General features: G+C 50.4%; 1 protein-coding gene across 5 annotated transcripts in view; it reads right to left on the minus strand.

The window, feature by feature from the left end:
- The window catches only part of NTRK3 (neurotrophic receptor tyrosine kinase 3), a 337492-nt gene that overhangs the window by 270388 nt on the left and 45405 nt on the right, over positions 1-21699 (minus strand). For 4 of the 5 annotated variants that reach the window (XM_045522574.2, XM_010962928.3, XM_045522577.2 and 1 more), the window contains exons 2-3: positions 900-974; positions 357-428 (exon numbers count right to left, since the gene is read on the minus strand). In XM_045522574.2, coding sequence (XP_045378530.2) covers positions 357-428; positions 900-974 — 147 coding nt within the window. Of the gene's footprint in view, positions 1-356; positions 429-899; positions 975-11233; positions 11371-21699 lie in introns of those variants that run through there. The other variant, XM_045522575.2, reaches the window with a different exon arrangement.

The following is a 21699-nucleotide window of genomic DNA, read 5'->3' on the forward strand; positions in this document are numbered from 1 at the left end:
GAAGTGTAGTAGTCATATCACATACTACACTTACGTGGGGAATTTCCTCTCACTTACATTCCTATAAAACTGCAAATTTCATCATGGGACACGAACAAACTTGAGTGTCAACAGACCCTCCCTCTAAGCCCTGGTCCTAGGCTTTTCCTTCTGGCAGGAACCCTAGAGATCATCAAATCCCAAACCCTCATTTTAAGAGGCAAAATCTAAGGCCCAGAGAAGCAAAGGGACTTGCCCCAGGACACACAGTGGCAAAGCCAGGTCCAGGTCTCAGGCCTTGGGCTTCACTGCCCAGGACCCTGCCTCCCTGCCACATGCCCCTCACCCACCCATCCACACGCTGCCGCTCTACTCACATATAGCGCAAGTGGGGATTCTTGGCAAAGGCTCTGGGCTGGATGCTCCGAAGTCCTGAGTTCTTGATGGTCCTGGAGAAAGAGAGAAAAAGAAGATCAGTAGAGCTCACAGGGCAGAGAAACAGCCAGTCAGCCCAAGGCTGGACTGCAGCCGCCCCTGTGAACTGAATGTACCTCTTCACCATCAGTCATCATGGGGTGGTCCAGTTTGGGGGTCCAGTGGGAGGCCTCTGGGCTTACACCCCACTGAGACCTGGGTAAGGTTGAGGGATGTGCCCATCCCAGCATGTGGGTAAGAGTCTGGTTCAGCAACCACAGGGCTGCAGCCCTATTTGTGCCTCCTTCCTTCCCCCATCCTAAATCCCCACAGCCACTCTCACTGAGTCCAAAGGAGGAGGTGCCTGGAAATGTCCTGCCACATGGGTTCCATCAGCTAAGTGCAGGGCTGAGGAAGGAACACTAGCCATGGAGACTGGGTTCAGGTCCTGCCTTCAACCCTAAGTTCGGGCTGACCTGGCCCACCCCGGGAGCGGGCGCACTCACAGCTTCTGGAGGCCGGTGTAGAGCTCCATGTCCACGGCGTTGAGCATGTGCAGACCGCGCCAGTTCTCTATGTGTCTGCAGGGAGGAGAGGAGAGGGCGCAGGTCAGCAGAGGGGCCGTGGGAAAGGTGCTGGTTCAGAGCCAGAGACCTAGGTTTTAATCCCGGATCAGCCAACTGTGAGCTGGATTTTCTACCAAGTCACCAAACATCTCTGAGTCTGTTTCTTCCTCTGTGTGGTACCACGCACACCACCTGGCTGACGGGGTCCCCCACCGTGAGATCCCAAGCGCCAGGCCCACGAACAGCTTCTAACATCCCCCCACAACCGGCTCCAAAAAGACTATTCTTTGAAGATGTGAGACCCAGTCTCCCTGTGGGGCATCTGAACTAAGTTTCCTTCCATTCTCCTTCCTTCTTTTGCATTTCTAGGATTTTTTAAAAACAGGCTCATTTTCCAAGTTCCTGCCCATAAAGACAGTAGAAATGATGTACTAAAACTCAAGTGTGGTTGGGGGCAGGGTTGGTGTTTGCTGGTGGACAAGGCTTTTGGGTGGAAAAGTCCAGAAGAAACACACACCACCTCAGGGTCCCCCAGGGATCAGACACCAATGGCCCCCTTTGGGTGACCACAGCCCGATCCACCTGGAACTCAAGAACATCAATGACTTGATTTGGCAGAAGCGACTCCACAAGGGAGGGGCGCCCAGGAGGCACCGCGGTATCACAGCAAGAATGTGAACTTGAGGCTGGCAGCCAGCAAGCCCGAGTCCAGCGTCACCTCTGTGACTCAAGCAGCTGGGACTTTCAGCTCCCTGGGCCCCTGGTGTCTCCATTTGTAAAGGGGAAAGTTTGCACTAGATCGGCAGTTTCTCCCCCTTCTCTTTACAAAGATCTCCTTTAGAACTTTCTCCTGAGAGACTTCACGTCTAGGGAGGTTTGTGTCGAGCGAGAACACCGCATTTATTAAGTAACAACTGTTCATCTTCTCCAATTTATTAATCAAAGATATAAATCACTGTTAACTAGTGCTTTCTTATCAACAGGCATAAACCAGTGCTAACTCACCCAGTGGATAAACTCCAGCTCAAAGCAAGGGAACTGGGAAGGACTGTCAGCGTGGGAGGGCTTGTCATGGGTGTGGATGTGCCTGCCTTTGCTTCTTTGTTTTTCTTATATTGACAAACATCCTCCGTTACTGCTTTCGGGGTCCAGGTGGAGAACCATTAGACTATCCGTGACCAAGGTCCTTTCCAGCTCTAGAAAGCTACAGACACACCCTCGACCCCAAGGAGCTCCAAAGGACCACAGGAAAAGGCCTCCCTCTGCCATGCTGCCCTCCTGGGGTCCCGTCAGTGCCCCCGAGGTCTAAGGTCTCAGCGAGGAGTGCAAAGCGGTGACAGCTCACCCTGGGACAGAGCTGCCTGATGCAAAGAAAAGTGGCAGCCACCTTCCCCAGACATCCCCTCCCTGGCCCCACCCCACCCGAGGCTCTGCCATCTGCCACCAAGTGGATCCTGAGCCAGGAAGGCCACAGAGCAGCGGTGGCCGGGGCCTCTGGAAGCCTTTCAGAGACGCACAGTGACTAGGGACGCCAAGAGCCCTTTTTGAACCACATTCTCCCAGAGCCCCTGCTAAGCAGCCAGACACACTGGCATCTGCCGGGGACATGGACCAGGTGGCTAGGTCGGTACTGAAATCCAGCTCCAAAGTCTTCTCCCTGGAAGCCTCACGGCCCCAGGACAGTGTGCTTGGTCTGGTCTCGCCAGGGCAGGGACCCTGGCCCCACGTCAGATGAAAAGGAAGGGCCAGAAGGAGCAGACGGACCTGTGCCAGCCCCACCCCCACCCAGGGTATTCACGGGGCCATCGGTCCGTGGAAACCACCAAGCAGATTGCGGCATTCCTACAGGCTACCTTTCATTCACCGGAGCCTGGCTCCAGACAAGAACTACTCCCAACCAGCAGCTGTCAATCAAGCTGTTTAAATAACGGAAATAATTTTTCTTAGCCCACATTAGAACTCCATAAATGTGTTTTGATTGTGGCTGAGTTGTCCATCATTATTGCATTCAAATGCTTCACCATTCTCAGCCCTCCTGACCCCATGCCCCAGAATGACCCTTCCTCTGCACAGGCATGCACTGAGGTATGGCAGGGCAATGAATGAAGTCCCCAGTGCACAAGGCTCCCTGGTCAATAGAACGGCCCCTGCATCCTCTTCTGAGTGTGAGTTTTCCTATATCGGGGAGCAGCCTATTTACCGCAACAGTGTGGTTAGGACCCGGGGTTCTAGAAGCAGGTCAGCAAACGGCTAACTCCAGCCTGCCACCCATTTTTGTACAGTTTGAATCATTTTTTGTATAGCTAAGAATCATTTTTACATTTTTTAAAAAATCAAAAGTAGAATCCTATTTTGTGACATGTGAAAAGTATGTGAACTTTAAATGTCAGTGTTCATATCCTTTCATTTACTCTTGGCTATGGCTGTTTTTGTACCACAAAGATGGAGTTGAGTAATTGCTACAGAAACCCCCCCTAAAATAGTGACTTTCTGGCCATTTATAGAAAAAGGTTGCTGACCTCTGCCTAGAGCCAGGCTACCAGGATGCAGATCCTGGCCCTAATGCTATTTCTATCTCTGGGACCCTCCAGGTTACTTCGCCTGTCTGTGCCTCAGTTTCCTCATCTGTCAAATGGGATGAATAAAATACCTCCAGCATAAAGGACATGAGGATTGAAAGACTGCGCTACGAAGCCCTTATGGCAGCTGGGGGCACACGTTAAGTCCTCAGGAAGTGCCTGCCATGCTGATTACCTTTAACCCTGTGCTTTGTAGAGGCTAAGCAGCCTTTTCTCAGTTTTCCAGCTAAAAAAATAAAAAGGGTATCCCGGTTCTCCAGAAGTTGTCACTTCTCAGCAATCATTGATTAAAAAAACTCAAAGTGGCAGAGGGTGGAAGGGTAGTAAGCCTGTCATTCGTGACCTCCAGGAAAATTGTTCAAGCTGAAATTATAAACAGGTTCAGAGGAAGCACAGCCGGCAGCTGGGAGCAGATTCCGAGGGACATGCGGGGTGAGGAAGGTGCAGCCTGACATTTGCAGATGACATCGATGGGGCGCCTGCCAAGTCTTCCCGATGACTCACCACTTGGTACCAGCCCCAGAGGGTCAGTTATGGTAACTCTGCTGGCTGCTTTGTGCTAATAGGGAAGCCACAAGTTTAAGTGGAAAAGGCAGACTCTAAAAATATAATAAATAAATAAGATAAAACACGAGAGCAGTCTGGTTTGCTTTCGTTCGTGGTAAACAGTGGTCCCCTCCGCCTAATGCCCAGTACTGCTATTCGTGACTTCTTTTTGTGTGTTTTTCTGGGTGGCCCACGTTGTTGTCATCAAGCAATTTTTTTTTCTGTCATGTAATAAACAATCAATAATGATCATTTTCTTAAAGGGCAGGTTAGGCCCTTGAACCCTGTGTGGGGCAGTCACTGGTCACTCTGATCCAGGACCACAGGATGCATCAGCCCATCCCTGTCACAGAGAGAAAAGAGCTCAGAGCGATGCCCGGAACATGGGTCAGTGAGACTGCCAGATTCTGCCTCTGTCTGCTCAGGCTCCGAGTGCGTGGTGGTGGCAGGCCCTGCATAGACCTGCAGACTTATTCCCGAAATATGTGCCCCTGCTTTAACCAGGACCAGTGAGGGGGGAGAGAGGACAAAGAGGTGGATTTCAGGCTCCCACCCCTACTTTAATTACCTCCACTCTAGTCCCTTTACAAGTGCTTCCCAATCAGAAGTGATTCTGCCCCACCCCACCCCACCCCCGGCCCAGGGGACATTTGGCAATGTCTGGAGACAGGATGGTCACAACTGGGGGAAAGAGAGTGACACTGGCATCTTCAGGGATTCTCCAAGACATTTCAGTAATGCACAGGGCAGCACCCCCACAACAGAGGATTATCAGCCCAAAATGTCCATAGCACCAATGTTAGGAAACCATGCTTTCTTATATAAGGCTTCTGCCTAAGATTCCATTGAACAAACAGTTCCACAGCTTCAAACAAAAACAATTTTGAAAATGACTGTTTTGCAGCAAACACAAAAAGGCCCCAAGCCAAAACCAAAAGGCCCACCTCTAGGTCACAAGGTCCAGGTGAGAGAAGACAATCAAAAACCACAGTTCTCAGGACACTCTCGTGACAAGGACACTACCTGAGAGGAAAGGAGGGGTCTTTGGCCCGCTGGACCATGGCCCAAGTCAGGTTACACATTCTAGAAGCAATAATGGTCCCTTCTTCTCACCAAGCTCTGGCTGGGATCCACTGGCCAAGAGCCTTTTCTGTCCACTGAAATTTCCCCTTCTGCATTTCTAAGGCCTCTTCATTGCACGGATATATGAAACATTCCATCCAGAGAGTTGACCCAATACCCTGTCCCAAGCCTCTCAACACTGCCCTTCCTTGACATCACAGAATCACCACTCTCTGCCAGAAGCCAATGTGCAACATTTTTCCAGAGAGAGGAAGGAAGTGAGTCTTAATTCATGACAACACTGAGCTCCGCAGCCAGCACTGGGCTTAGGGCTACAGCTCAGAAAACCTCCATGAGGTCTAAACGGCCCCACAGTCAAAGAACAGGCTGCTGCCAGGTGGGCTGGAGCGGGATGGAGCCACCTCCAGGGACTCACCCAGCACCCTGTCCCAGGGACAGATAAACCCCATCCACAGAGAGCCACTTCCTACCCACGTGGGGATGAGCCAATGTCAAGTGAAGTATTAATACATTCGCAGAGAATATAAAAATCCTTTGTGCTAGAATAATCCAACTGTGCTTTTGTACCACAGCTTCTTTCTCCTTCTGTTTGGCTTGGGCCAATCTGGTAATGAATTGGCACTCTCCAAGCATATGAAAGTCGACGGTACAGACTGTGGTCTCTATTTTAATTAAAAATGTGCCATGTGGATATGCTTAAGACTTGTTTATACCTCCAATATTTAAGTCCTCTAAACACAGAAAACTCTGGAACACTGAGACGTCCACCCCCGTCCAACCCCAGGAGACTGAGGTTGTTGAGGAAGCCCACAAGAGGAGCACCTTCACCTGGCAGAAATTTCCTGGTCACCTGGGTACCCAGCAGGACAAGGACCGGCTGATGGGACCAGGGAGCATCCTTCCCTCGCTTAGACGTGGCAGGCCCGGCGTTCCCTCGTTTCCCCCAACCTTTTCTCTCTCCTCCCTTGCTGTCAAATCCCTGTTATTTTCACTGTGATTTCTCGCTGCTATTAATGAGCTGTTCTCCGTAACCAAATTTTCCAGACAACTAAATTTAAATGCAAAACCTCTGCATGTTCAACTTCCTTGCTGGATGTTTCTTTTTTTCCCCTAAAATGCATTACACACTTCCTTGACTTTTGAAGCGGAGTAGATAGAACATGATTTACATTTTCTTGATGATCCTGGGTCATCATGATTACCCCATCTAACCGGCTGAGCTGTGACACAGAAACACCCTCAGAGGCTCTTGACGTAGGCGGAACTTGAGCCTCTCCCCAAAACGGTCCTACCTGGAAATCATTCCTGAATGCTAATGGCTATCGCTTCCATGTTTAATGGTTTTCTGGCTCTTAGTTACTATTGAACTGTATCCCCAGGGCCCATCCTTCCTTCCAACAGCCCCTTGGCACATAGAGGTTAAGAGTGGACACCCTAGAAATGTCGTTTGGTGCAGCTACTATGGAGAATAGTATGGGGTTCCTTAAAAAACTAAAAATAGACTTACTCTATGATCCAGCAATCCCACTCCTGGGCATGTATATGGAGAAAATTCTAATTCATGAAATACATGCATCCTAATGTTCACAGCAGCACTATTTACAATAGTCAAGACATAGAAGCAACCTAAATGTCCATCAATAGATGAATGGATAAGGAAGATGTGGTATATACACACAATGGAATACTACTCAGTCATAAAAAAGAATGAAATAAGGCCATTTGCAGCAACATGGATAGACCTAGAGATCATCATATTAAGTGAAGTAAGTCAGATAGAGAAAGACAAATACCATATGATACCACTTATAAGTGGAAACTGAAAAAAAAAAGATACAAATGAATTTATTTATAAACCAGCTTCACAGGCATAGAAAATAAACTATGGTTACCAAAGGGGAAAGGGTGGGGAGGGATAAATTAAAAGTTGAGGATTAGCAGACACACACTACTATATATAACATAGATAAACAACAAGGACCTACTGTACAGGAAACTATAATCAATATCTTGTAACAATCTATAAAGGAAAAGGACTTGAAAATATATATATTTATTTATATAAAACTGAATCACTTTGCTGTACACCTGAAATGAACAGAACACTGTAAATCAACTATACTTCAATTTTTAAAAAGTGGGGGAGGGTATAGTTCAGTGGTAGAGCATATGCTTAGCGTACACGAGGTCCTAGATTCATCCTCAGTACCTCCATTATTTTTTTTTTTAATTTTAAAACAAAGGACACGCTGGAAGTAGGCTGATCTGGAGACAATACCCAGCTCTGGTGCTTAGAAGCTGGATTCCTCTGGGCCAGTTACTCCGGCCTCACCAGTCCTTGGTTTCCTAATAGGAAATCCAGCTGCTGTGAGGCTTAGATGAGATGATGCTCAAGGCCTCCGTTCAGCACTGATACCTGGCACTAGTGCAATGCAGAGCTGATTCCATTACTGCTGCTGGAGCTGGGTGTTAAGTAGGAGTAAATAGAATCTGAGTAAGGATTTAAAGGAATAAGAAAAAACCCACACACAGACATGTACACACACACATATGGACAGGCAGCTATTGCCCTTGTTTTCCTACTTTGTCTGGCATCCTCTTTCTGGATAATTAAGTTTTCCGGGTAAGTAAGCATTCTTGTTGATAACTTACAATTCCCTTTTTCCCAGTGGCACCACCACTAGTATATTATATTCAGTATACCCATTCTTGAAGGTGTATTCGGGCAGGAGGTAGCTGAAACTGGCCTTTCTCAGATGTTTCGTCTGTGAGCACTCTTCTCCTCCAGTACAGAATGTAAGAGCTCCGGATAACAAGACTGTGTGCAGGTGTCTCTTCATCTCCAGATATCCCTGATCCCCGTCAGACCTGAGGCTCCCCTCACCTTCTCACCTGAATCCTGTTTAAGACAGAGCGCCAGACTGAAGAATGGAGTTGGGTGCCTGCAGAAGCTAACCTGGAATTTCATTTCCTAACAACTCAGCATTGGAGCACACACATGCATGAGTGTGTATACCCACTTGCACACACGTGCATGCACACGCACAAACCCGGACAAGGAATGTGCCTGGTGTCTGACTTCGAAGCCTTGTAGGGCAATGAGGAAATTGATTTGTTACCCAGCCATATTATGTCTAGTGATCCAGACAGAAGCATTAGCTTTCAATTATCTGATATGTTTAGCATTATAAACAAACCGTCTGGAGCAACAGCTCCACGGAGCTCAGGCACTAAGGGGGTTGGGGAGGAGCCGCATCGCATCGGATCACACCAGCCAAGTCACCCGGCTCTCCCTTCCTTGACAGCTGTCAAGGGGGATACTAGATGCCTGGGGAGCCAAACTCGAGTGCCTGGGGAACCTCCTCGGGCTGCAACCTGAGCACGCCAGCGTGTTAGCACACCAGCCCTACAAGCAGCTGCACGCCAAGGGCCACGGTGAACCAGCCCCGCATCGGAGACACCTCCCGGGACCGCAGAAAGGAACATTCAGATGGTGCAGTGAACAGATGGGAGACAACAGCGTCTGTGTTGGCTTCCTGATCCACCCCAAACTCGTGCCAGGAACGGGGAACGTTTGTGCACACACCTCTGCTCTTCAGGTGCTGAAATGCTCCATCTCCTAACAGAGAAAAAATCAAGGGCACATGCCCTCTGCTACCCCGATAAGAGACCCAGCTCCCGGGAGTGAGATTTCACCCGGGACTCGGCCAGTTCACGGGGGAGTCCACACTGTCCGGCTCTGCCGCTATGTAACCAGACCGGCCTGCCCCTCACCTGTCTACCCATTTCTCCCCATTCTCACTGCAGCCCCCATGGGTGGGCGCAGGACCCAGCGTGCCCACACATTTGCGCACCAGGGGGCCACCACTACTAGCTGCAAACAGCCATTGCCTCCTAAGCGGCCTCCCTGCTTTCACTCTCCTTCAACCGTCTCTGCTCCAGAGCGATCTTCCTCTCCCTGCTGAGTGACCTCCAGCTAATTCCCTTGGTCCTTGCAGGAAAACCCCAAAGCCGTGCCACGGCCCACGAGCTTCTCTGAATAAATTCCCTGGTTTTCTAGGTCCCCGCCACACAGACATGCCTTCTGTTCTTTAAACATGTCAGGCTTATTCCCCACCAGAACTTCCATGGAACCCTCTTCCCTGGTTCCTTCTAATCCCTCAGGTCTCTGCTCAAAGGTCACCTTCTCGGACAGCCTGACTCTTCTGAGCCCACCCTCCCTTCCCCGCCAGCTGCTCTCTGGCACAAGCCCCTGTTTATGTCCTTCACAGCCCTTAATAACCATCTGTAATTGTCTTATTTGATTATTTGATTACGTGTTTGTCATGTCTCTAGAAATATGAAACAAGAGAACAGAGATCCTATCCGTCTAACTGCCCGCACATTCACCTCCAGAATCTCAAATAGGGGCAGTGACCCCAGGCTCAGTACACACCTGGGAAGCCACCCAGGTGGGTGCTAAGCAGCCATCTAGATGCCCCTCATGCCAGCGTCCAGTGGTTTTCCATGCTCAGCACCTGCGCGGTCCTCACCCTGGGCCCCCTGGGCCAACCCCACGGGAATCTTGAACTTGATCTCTGAGGAGGGATGTGGCCCAGGGCACACCATTCAACATCCCTACTGGGGACAGGCAACTTGGAGAACCACTACCAAGCCCAGAAACTGGGTGATCCCAGAGGTCTCGGGAGACCTGTGGACCAGATCTCCCTCCCAGAACCAGAATTCAGGTCTACCGCTCACCATCAGGGTCAACAGTGGGCAAGTGGGTGAACATCGGAGCAGCTCAGGTGGAAGTGCTCTTGGCACCCGGCACATCTTTTCCACCTTTCCCTTCCCCACACAACTCTGGCCTTCACCGGAACATGGGTTTTCCGAGGGCACTGAGTGAGAGTGTGTGTCCCCAGCGCCATGCAGACACTCAGTGACATCTGAGTAAATGACTGAATGAGTGAACTCCGAAGCGGTCAACAGCAGAGCTTCAGTGTTTAGCCCTCTACCAGCTCCCCATGCGGACCTCACCTGCTCTCACCCCCTCTCGCTTTCTCAAGGACTCATTCACTTTTTCTCCCTCCCATCTCTCTACCCACACCATCTCTCTCTTAGAATTTCCCATCAGCGTACAAACACATTCTAGGAGAGCCCATTTAAAAGGAAATCTCCTGGACTCCATGTTCTCCTCCAGGTACCAACTCAGGTCTTTCCACCTCCGTATGGCAAATGTTTTCAAAAGAATTATCTACATCCCAAGCCTTACCTCCCCACCTCCCTTTGATTCTTCAGCCCAATGTGTCTTCTGTCCCTGTCACTCTACCAAAACTACACTGTCAAGGTCACCAGTCATTTCCATGTTGGCAAACCTAATAGATTCTTCTCTGCTGTCCAGTTTCCCAGTCTCTCAGCAGCATTTTACCTAATTAACCACTCTCTCTTTCTTAAAACTTTGGCTTCTCTATGAATTCCTTAATTCCACTCTCTCCTGGGTTTCTCTTTACTGCCCTGGCTAGTCCTTCATAGTCTCCTTTGCTGATTCCTTTCTTTGTCTGATCCCTCAATGGTGAAGTCTCATAGGTCTCACCCCCACCAGGCCACCAGGATCTCACCTGGGTGCTTGGCTCTGAACACCATCCATGTGCTGAGAGCGCCCAATGTGTCTCCAGTCAGACCCCCCCACTCCAAGCTCCAGGCTCCTCCCTGATACATCAGTCAGCAGGTCCAACACCAGCCCTTGCCGTCCTCCCATCTGGGCTTCTCCATCGCAGCAGGTGGCTCTGTTGCCACCCAACTGTCCAAGCCAAACTTCATCATTGACTTCTCCCTGCCCTCCCTCCAAATTCCACACCTTAGCAAGTCCACCTCCACAAGAGATAATCAGCTGCACTCACTCACTGTCTCCACTCTCATCACCTCTGACAAACCTCTTATCACCCAGGCTATCATCAGCCTCTCACGACCACTGCTTCCACTCTGACCTGATTAAAATCTGTCCTCCACACAGAAGCCTGGATGAGCTTTTCGTAACATAAATCAGATCACGAGCCCTCCCACCCTCACCCAGCAAAAACAAACCTCCAATGGCTTCTCCTGCACCTGGGGATGGAGTTCAGACTCCACCCCAGCTAGCAAGGTTCTCCATGACTGGTTCACCCCTCTCCCGCCTCAGCTCAGACTAAGCCGACCTGTGTTCACTTGGCTTTAGTCTCACTGGTCTCCTTTCTAGTCTCCCAAACACCAAGCTCCCTCCCTCCTCTCAGGGCCTTTGCACTTGGTTTTTGCCCTTAAAAACACTTGAATTCCCCTTCCATGTCATCTCCTCAGGGAGGCCATCCCTGACCAACCTAGCTGAAGTCCTTCTGTGTCACCATCCTCTGGATGAAAAGTTTTCAAGCCAGAGGTGGGTTTTCCCCCCAGGGAACATTAGGCAATGTCTGGAGACATTTTTGGTTGTCACAACTGGGGAGATATTACTGCCATCTAGTCGGGTAAAGGCCAGGGGTATTACCAAATATCCTACAACACAGGAGAGCCCCGCACAGCAAAGAATTATCCCATCCAGAATGTCACTGGTGCCAAGGTTCAGAAAAGTGGTTCTCATTATTTGCTTTATATCACTTGACAGAATCTATAGTGACCTCATATTTGTGTTTACTTGTTTATTGTGCCTCCCCCCTAACAGAACACAAGCTCCATGAGGGCAGGCAACCTGTCCACCTCGTTCACTATCGTATCCACAAGACTCAGCCCAGCTCCTGGTTCATGGTAGAAGATTTAAATGAACAAATTAATAAATGACTGTTCTTCCTCAGAACCCTGGGACTTTGCAGCAAGCCCTGAAAAGGCTATGGTTCCCGAGATCTTGAAGGGACCAGCATTTTCTCAACTATTTGAAAAATCAAAGGTGTGATGCAGGAATTGGTACCCATTTATGGTAGGCGGAGTAGTGGGGGGAGAGGGGAGGCAGAGGCCTGTGGCCCCTTGGAGACAGTCTCCTCTTGTCTACGGATGAGAGTCAAACCATGCTGATCATAAATCCTCCAGCTCCTTCTAGACATCTCAGCTTTGAAGTAGGAGAAAAAGAGGAGGTCTTTGATCAAGAGCAGAAACAGCCTGAGGCAGGGAAAGACACATTGGCTTTGACCCTTTCTCCCCAGTGAGCTTTGGAGGAGAAAGTCTGAGCAAGAAGGAAAGTCTGGTCCAAGCCAGAGCAGCTGGCTTGAAAGTAATCCAATAGTGCAACTCTGTGCCTAAGATCAGCTGGCCCCAGGGGGCCCGAGAGTGCAGCCCTTCGAGTGGCCAATTTCCTTAGGAAAATATGAAATGGCCAGGCCACCCTTTACTGAATTATAAAGCACTTATCACTTCTTTAATAACTACCCGCACGGAGGACTTAATTCACTCAATATGGAAGTTATAAAGGCGAACTGGTAAGTGAGCATTAGGCTCAAGTGCACTGCATAAAGGCTGACGAGGGCAGTATTTCCCCCTATTAAAAAGGTAGATTTCCTCACTGCAACCCAACCTCAGAGTTAATGTGGAAAAGTCACTCCAAAGCTCCAGGCACTTTCATTGTGAGAGGGTATTTCCAGGTCACTGGGTGGAAAGGGAGACTTTGACTTTGCAGGAATAATTATCCTCGGAACCCAAGGGTATCAGAGTGATTAGTCAAGGTAACCGTCAGGAAGACGAGATCACATTGGTGGTGCCTGGCGCTCTCTCTGCATGGCAAGCTGGGATGGGACCAAGCCACAGAGAAGAAAAGAGAAGTCACAGGATGAAGGAGGAAGGGTGAGCTGGGCCAAGACTGGAAATGGGATGTGTGGAGTGGGAGGCTGCAGGGAGAGAGGCAGGCTCCGTTAAAGCATCACCACTGGAAGAAACACTGGCTTATATCCGAGACCTAAAAGGAGGGGGCCAAGAGCATTAGCCCTTGTAATCCCTAAGGAAACCAGCCCCGCAATTCCTTAAGGTTCCAAAGGATTCCATGTAGGGGGCTGGAGAGATGGTCTTCCTCACTCAGTGAAGGAAATGCTAGTTTTTCTGTTAACTTGTTTCCCTTCCTCTCTTCGGCATTGTAAGCGGTTTCCTTTCTTCCAGCAATAACCCGTCTGCTCTTTTCCCCATCTCCTTAGTCTTATGGAAGGCATCTCTCTATTCACGGGACTTCAATTACTACCTAATTAGAAATGAATTCCAGTTCTATAGCTCCACCCTTAATGCCCAACCTCTCTGCTGTCCTGCCGTCCTGTTCTCACAATATGCATTCCCCTGGACTCCTAAAAGCCAAAATGTAGACAGAACAGCTCACTCTTACCTCCTGAATTCTCCCAAACTACCTCTGCTGAGCCCTCCTGACTTGAAACATTAGAGCAGAGATGGCAAGTTGATTTCAACTTATGCGCGATACCAGTAGGTTGGGGGAAGTTCAACTTACATGCGAGACCAGTAGGTTGGGGACAGTTAACACAGATCACCGTGTTTTGGAGTCTGTGGCTGAGCTGGAAGAACAGCTGGGATTGATTAGTGATGTCTGCCATGGGCACAGTATATGGAAGGGCAACATGAGCCATCTATTAACCATATCTATCCAAGAAGATTGTTGATATCTCTCTCTCTCTCATTCCTTCCTAGATTCAAGTCCGACCTATCCCTCCTCCGTGATGTTTCTCGTAACTCCTCTCATCTTTTGATCTCCACAGCCCCTGCCTGAGAGAGCCTCATTCCCAGATGGGTACAAAAACCTTGAGGCAGAACTTCCAGCCTCCAGCCTGTGCCTTCTAGTCTGTTCTAAGCTTTACTTTCCCGATGGTGACATTGAACACATCCCTTAAAGGCTCAAGAACCCCCAACAGTTAACAAATGCCTGTTACATCAAACCAAAGCTTCTTTCAGGAAGGCCTAAGCCTACTGGGAAAGCTGTAACAGAGGAGAAGGGATTGTACAAAGAGTCACAGGTCCTTTGAGGACAGAGCAACTTCTTCTCTATTCCCTAGGTCCAACCCATGGCACTGTTGAAATGCGTCCCCGAGACTCAGATCCAAATCGAAGCTGAGAGGAAGGAGGGATTCCTAGGGGGACATGTGACTCTCACTCCTGTCATCCTAGATCCCCTCATCCTTCTGTCCTAGGAAATAAAAAGCCAAGTTGCATCAGGGAGGTGTGCTCACCTCAACAGAGAAGCCAGCCTGTGAGCTTTATCATCCCTTCTCCTCCCTGCTTCTTCTCTAGACTTTCGGAAGCAGTTTGGTGCAGTAAAAAATAGTAAGCTTTGGAGTCAGCAATGAACTTGAACACCCAGCCTGCAATTGACTAGCTGGGTAATCTCCCATAGCCTCAGTTTCTTCACCTATAAAATAGTGATGGTGGTGCCAACTTCACAGAGGCATTGTAAAGATGACTTAAAGCAGTGTTTGCACAAGACCTAGCACATCGTCCAGAATATGCCAGAGCTCAAAGAATGCTTACTTTCCCCTCCAAAAAGAAAAGCACTGGGCAATAATAGATACATATATTAGGTCTCTGTACCTGTTTGCAGGCACAGCGCTCCTAAAACACTTGGAATCTCCAGTGTTGGATCTTTTTGCTTGTCAATAAGATGGCCAGTGGCTGGGATCTCCTGGATAGCCTCAGGATGGGGGAACCAATCAAGTTATTAGAGAACTGGAACCTTCAGCCCCACCTGACTGGAGCTTCAATTAATCATCAGTGGCCAATAATTTAATCAATTATGTCTACATAATGAACCTCCATACAAATCCTAAATGGGGTTTGGAGAGCCTCCAGGTTGGTGACCACGTGGAGGTGCTGGGAGGGTGGCACACCTGGAAAGGGCATGGGAGCTACGTGTTTCTTTTCATACCTTTCCCTCTGCATCTCTTCCATCTCGCTGCCCCTGAGTTGTATCCTTTTATAATAAACTGGTAATAATAAATAGCAAGCAAACTGTTTTCCTGAGCTCGGTGAGCCACTCTAGCAAATTGCCAACCCAAGGAGGGGGTCCTGGGAACCTTCAACCTATAGCCACTCAGTCAGAAGCTCAGGTGACAATCTGGACTTGTGATTGGTGTCTGAGGCAGTGGGGTGATGTAGCCTTGTGGGACAGAGCCACTAACTGTGGGAAGTGACACTAACCCCAGGTAGGTGGTGTCCAAATTGAGTTGAATTGTAGGGCACCCACCTGGTGACCACAGAGAATTAGAGGACAGGTTGGCATGGGGAGAAATTGCCACACATTTGATGGCCAGAAGTGAGCACAGCAGAGAAAAAGAAGTGAATTTTTCCTTTTCAAGCAGTCATTGTACAGGGACTGAGGTCAGGAACTGGCCAAGAGAGTGACCGTGCTTGTCACTGCAGGGGCTGAGGCTGTGACATGCAGGTAGCGTGAGACCCTGTCTCCCACCTCTCCCCTCTGCCTCCACCTCCTAGTAGAACAGCCTGTACTTTGCAAGTCAGCCACACAAAGCGCTTGCCACCAGGGCTGGCTCCCTCCTACTTCCTCTGAGCCACTGTTCCTCTCCCTGCCAGCCAGCCCCTGGGTACCCAATAAATGTTTGCAGAGCTGAACATCATTTTGGGGGTGGCAATAAGCAGCATCTTCCTCCCTCCACTAAGCTTTCATCAAACCATCCTCACCCAGTTGCAATGATCAGCGATCCAGCCTTACCCTCCAATTACTGGGGAATTACTGCTGTGTGCCTGCGGACGTACGTGTGTGACTGTCACCTGCGCCCGGGGGCACGGTTTGCCTGGCTTCCCTCAGGAGCATGTAATTCCTTGACAACGAAGTCAGCTGCAGTCTGTTTATTTTGGTCGCCCTCCTCTGGCCCCATGCTGGAGTCTGTGCTCGCTGAGTGGTCTGAGCCCACAGCAGTTCCCAGCAGCTTCTCCTTGAAGCTGCGACTAGGCAGCCTCCAGCCTGGGGTAGAGAAGGGCAGGGCCGGGGTCCAATGTCAAGGGTCAGAAAAGCACAAACCATAGGGCCGAGAAGGGATGCTGACTGACCCACGCTCCTCAGACCTCCCTCCTTCTGAGAGCCCTCCCTGACTCTCTCTTCTAGGCCCTGAGAGCGTCTGCCGTGCTGTCGGTCACAGAGCCAGCACTGATGCCTGAGACAGGTGACAGCTGGTAGGACACAAACTCCACCCACAACAGACTCCGGCCAAAAGGCTAGATCGGGGCCCCAAGGGCCTCTTCCAAAGCCGGGCTTGGATGCTCATGTAGCTCTTGAATCCTGGAGGGGCCGGGGCGAATGGAGAATCAGGTGTGGTCACCAAGGGAGCTCAGGGCAGAAGGTACCAACCACCGCTGTGGAAGCACCTCACCATTTTAACACACTCCCGGCCTTAGCTGGTGTGAGCTGACAAGGACCGGCTCCACACAGAAGCTGGCATTCTCACAGGACATGCACGATGTCATCTCCCACCCTCTGACAGGCTTGTCTCCCCACAGCCTTTGAGATCCCGGGGGGCAAGGACTGTGTGTTTCATCCCGGCATCCCCAGGGCCAAGTGGGACGCCTGGCTCGAAAAAGCCCTCCCCTGGGGGGAAGGTATAGCTCAGTGGCAGAGCACACGCTTAGCTTAGATAACTGTGTTCAACCCCCAGCACCTACATCAAGAAAATAAATAAACAAACAAACCTAATTACCCCCCCAAAAAAATTAAATAAAAAGCCCTCAGTGAATGTGGCCTGGATGTGGCAGGAGCTCCCCTCCCCTGAGCTGTCAGCTTCACCCTGGGTGAGAGCACTTTACATCCTGAAACCAGTGAAGAGAGGCCCGAGGCGCCATCAGGGGAGCCCTGCGGTGGGACAGGAAAAGTGAACGCCACCAGGACTCCTAGGGTGCTCTGTTAGGGAGCCTGGTCACGCACACCGCCTGGAGACTGACCCTCTGTGCCTTAGAGGTACTAGAAACCCCGAGGTCAAGGTGGTGCCTTGGCTTCCACCGCAGAACCTGGGGGAACCGTCCCGGGAAGCCCGCCTTCGGCCCCCACCCCTGCAGACATGGGTGCAGCCTCTCCAGGCTGCTGACAGCAGGGTTTGCTCAGGAAACCGAGGGGCTGGGTAATGTGGAACCGCATCCTGGCTCCCGGAATGGAGTTCAGCAAGCGGGACGGCCTGGCCTCCTACTTCCAGGAGCAGTGACACAGGAGAGAAAGTACTGGTGGTGCCCAGTGAGGGTGGAAAAGGGGACATCAACAAGCCAGGGTGGCACTTAGAGCCAGAACACGCTGGGGATTTACCAGTACACCCCAATCAACTCTCTTTTCACCCCATTCAAGAAGAGAAAGAAATGCAGAGCCCATGGCTATTGGGATGGAGAGTGACAGTAAAAAAGCTGACAGCAGGACTGAACACTGACCAGAGCCTCTGCTGTTGGGCTGACCCGTGCCCAGCTGCTCTCTTGATGGCTGGAAGCCTCCCCTCCACCCAGCCTGCTCCACCAGCTGTCAGCCTGGAGCACCGCTACCTGCAGGTTCATCTCCAGCCTGGCAGTCGGGCTGGTCCGGCAAACTTGAACCTCAGCACAAGTGGCGCTGGAATTCCACTGCCTTCATTCATTTATAAAGGACCCACTATGCGCCAGCTGCTTCCAACCCTAGAGGCCTCCTGTGGCACCAAGCTGCAGTGCCCCCTCGTACCCACTGTGAATTTCTCATCGCCAGGACGGGGGCTCCGCCCAGGTGCTGGTTGTCACTTCAGTGAGCTGCTGGGATGGGAGCCCTGCCCAAATTCTAGCCACTCGGCTGGACGCTAATGGCCCAGAAAGGACGCATCAGCCTCCTTTTCCCAGTGGATGGACCCAGGTCCTGCTCACAATTCCTCATCGCCACTTTGCTAAAGGCTACCAGGACCAATTTCAAATCACGTGGACTCAGTCTGCCCCCCTTGGAATCGCAGCATTATCAGTTCTCGCTAACAATCACACTGCTGCCCTGATCCCCATATCACAGCCCATGGTCAGCCGTACCAGCCCAGACCAGACTCAAGGCCCCATAGTCTCCTCCACCATGACATAAGTTAGAATGGGAATGCTGGCTGTACTCTGGGGGCCAGCCCAACGGCTGTCAGTCTCCCTTAGACCTGAACTCACCTGTCCCTAGCCGCCCCAACACCACATGCAATTCCACAATGCAAGTCCCAGGCCAGCCCAGCACTTGCTTGTGTATTTCCTGAAAATGAAAAACTGTTCAGGACTCAGCTCAGACCCTCGGGGAAGCGGTGTGGCACCAAACTCTCACTTCCTGGGACTTCACAGAGGCTATGTGTGTGCAGAGGGGTCAAGGTGCAAATGAGCCCAAGGAAAACCAACGCTCCCGATTCACGCCATCTGGATGCGGGGGTGGCTCTGCCAGCCCATCAGGCGGATGGTGCTGAGTCTGCTGTTCCCTGTGCTGAAAGCTGTGAGAGGTTAGCCATTGCCTGTGAGAGTCTGGGGACCCCAACACTTCTGAAAAGGATGACAGGACATTAAGATGCTGGGCTTTTTCATAATAGAAACTGCCTCTTTGCTAGAGGACCCATTCCACTGGGTCTGCTCCTAAGAGACTCCCCCGGAATAAACATTTGCATAGGGCACACCAAGCTCTTCATAGAGAGAGCAGCTTTATGAAATAATTGTGAGTGGTGCTCTGAATTATTCTGACCTCTCCTATTCCCTCCCTTTTTTCTTTGTAAAAGATCGCACATTTCTAAGAGGTCTGGGTTCCTGAAAAGGACCACACCAGGGCTGAAATGTGCAAATCTATCTGCATTACAAGTGAGTCAGGGTCCACAGGTTAGCATTCCCAAACACCCTTTACCGGGTTTTCCCCAGGTGACTACTGCTGCCCCAAACCTGCATGAGCCCCCTTCAGGGTCTCCCTCTCTCGCCTTCCAGGTCATCTCCTAATTAATCTCGCCACGGGTCGGGGGAGGGAGGCGGGAGGAGCTTCTCTTCACCACCAGCCTCCTCTCAGCAGCCTTGTGGCTTCTTCCAACCTCTCTTCTGTTGGGCACCCCCCCGCCCCATCTCATTGGCTTTCTCTCCTGGCCTCTCCCTTCAGTCTTTCATCTCCTCTCCCGGCCAGCTGATCTGTGCAGTCTGAAATCACACTTGGCGGTGGAGATGGACAGAATGCCCCAGTCTCTAAAGCAGAAGCCTCAGAGGGCCCAGAGAGTGAGTCAGTGTTTCCAAAAGGCCTGGGGCACCCAGCAGGCTCCTCGGGACTATAGTCTGGGGAGCTAAAGGTGCCCTTTTTGCTAAGAGATTCATCCATGCTCATTTTCAGGATGTGGCCAGCTGGGGCCCCAGAACTGTCCCTGTCCCAGAATTCCTTGAGGGGCAGCCTCTCCATCCCTGGTGCATCCGACCTCCCCACAGCAGCACCTTTCCCAGAGAGGATGCTGCGGAGGAGGAGAGCATCCGTGTCTGCAACGTGGCTGCCAGGAGGTAACCTGTGTCTCCAAGAGGATGAGCGGGTCCTTTGGGCCTGGTTTGAGCTCAAAGGTAGGAGCCCAGCACAATCAAGGCTCAAGACCACAGAGGTAAAGATGGGAGACTATGAAATAAACATGTAAACAGCCAGCAGGAAAACACAGTCAGGCACAGGCTGGATGAGACACTGCAAGCCTTCCAATGTCCTGTGTCCCCTGATGTCCCTGGGACCATTTCACTTCATACTGCTGGCTGACTCCTAGTTGCCAGTATCTGCATCTCTGCCTGAGAGCTTTCTCCAGGGCAGGCCAAGTGTCTGAAGGACTGAGCACCCCAGGAGCACCCTCCTAGGGGTGATGGTGGGCAAACAGCCTAGATCCTTCATCTGCCTCTCCTTCAGGTAGGATAACACTGAGGTCTCTGCTCTACACCACCTCCCGGAGTTTCCTCGTGGGATTAAAGGCCAGCCGTCTCGTAGTGGTTGCCAGTTTGATATCCCACCCTCTCTGGCTCCCTGTCTCAGCTCCCCACACCCCAACTTAGATTTCCTAGGGTGGCATCCCAAATAAATGACTATTTTTCTCAGAGTCTGCTTCTAGGGGTTCCCAAACTAAGACATCTTTTTGCCTATCAGCCACTAGACCTGGGGACCCACGTCTGCCTTTGCAGCTGCACTCCTACAACATGACTCAGACCCCAGCAACCCATCTAAAAGGATGGGGAGCCACACCGTTTGGCCTTTTCTGTGCGCCAGGCCCCGCACTTACTCCACAACTGCATTCCAGTCCCACCTTAGCAAAGAGGTTTTATCGTTTCTGTAAATGAAGGCACGGAGGCTCCCAGAGGATGGGGGACCTTCCCAAATGTCCCACGACCGAGACGTGAAGATGTGAGGTCTCAATGGTCGGATTCTGAAGCCGCTGCTCTTATTCCGGACATTCTGTTGTCCTTTCAGCCACCTGGTCAACGTGGTCTTCCCGCCATTTCCTGTTTTCCCCCTCTCTCTGCTCTACCCCGTCCCCACATGTCCTTACTGAAAAAAACGACCTGCCTCTCTCATGGTCATTAAGAGAATCAATATAAAAATACCACATGAAACTCAAACACTTTATGGGAAGGTCGGGAAGTCATATTTTGATCCTTTCTACTTATCCTTCAGTGCTGCTTACTCCACAAAGTCCTGCCTTGATCTTCTGATCCTTGGCTGGGCTTCTCTTTAAAGCCTTATCACATCCAGCTTGGTGGGGAAGACCTTTGTGGGCGTATCTCAACCCTCCCCGGGAGGTTTCCGTCCCTGCCGCCTACTTGCACCATAGGATGTGCTAAAAATCCTTGCTGAATGTTCATAGCAGCACTATACACAATAACTAACACACGGAAGCAACCTAAATGTCTACCAACGGATGATTGGATAAAGAAGATATGTTATATATCAAGATGAACAAATAAAGAAGAGGTGGTGTGTACAGACACACACAAACACACACACAATGGAATATTACTCAGCCATAAAAAAAGAATGAAATAATGCCATCTGCAGCAACACAGAGGGACCTAGAGATTATCATACTAAGTGAAGTATGTCAGATAAAGACAAATACCACATTATGTCTCTAATATGTGGAATCTTTTTTTTAAATGATATAAATGAACTTATTTACAAAACAGAAATAGACTCACAGACATAGAAAACAAACTTTGGTTACCAAAGGGGAAAGGGGTGATGGGGAGGGATAAACCAGGAGTTTGGGATTAACAGACACACACTACTATATATAAAATAGGTAAACACCAAGGACCTACTGCATAGCACAGGAAACTATATTGAATATCTTATAATAGCTTACCATGGAAAAGAATCTGAAAAAGAATATATATTCTTCCTATCGAGAAATAAGCCCTCCTCAGGAGCGCCATGAAACTGGAAGGAAAGGAGAAAGCGATTCAGGGCCGGGACATGACATTCATTGACAGGGGTTTTCTCTCCCTGCGCTGCTGGCCTCAGCATGTGGCTCTGCACCAGGTGGGAAGACAACAGACTTAGTGCAAACTTCTCTGGCCCAAGGGAGCACGTGGGCAACAGCAAGACATGTCTTGTGCCCAGATGGGCTGACGTGGTCCTG

This window comes from Camelus bactrianus, chromosome 27 (assembly GCF_048773025.1).
Source record: "Camelus bactrianus isolate YW-2024 breed Bactrian camel chromosome 27, ASM4877302v1, whole genome shotgun sequence".
NCBI classification, from domain to species: domain Eukaryota; kingdom Metazoa; phylum Chordata; class Mammalia; order Artiodactyla; family Camelidae; genus Camelus; species Camelus bactrianus.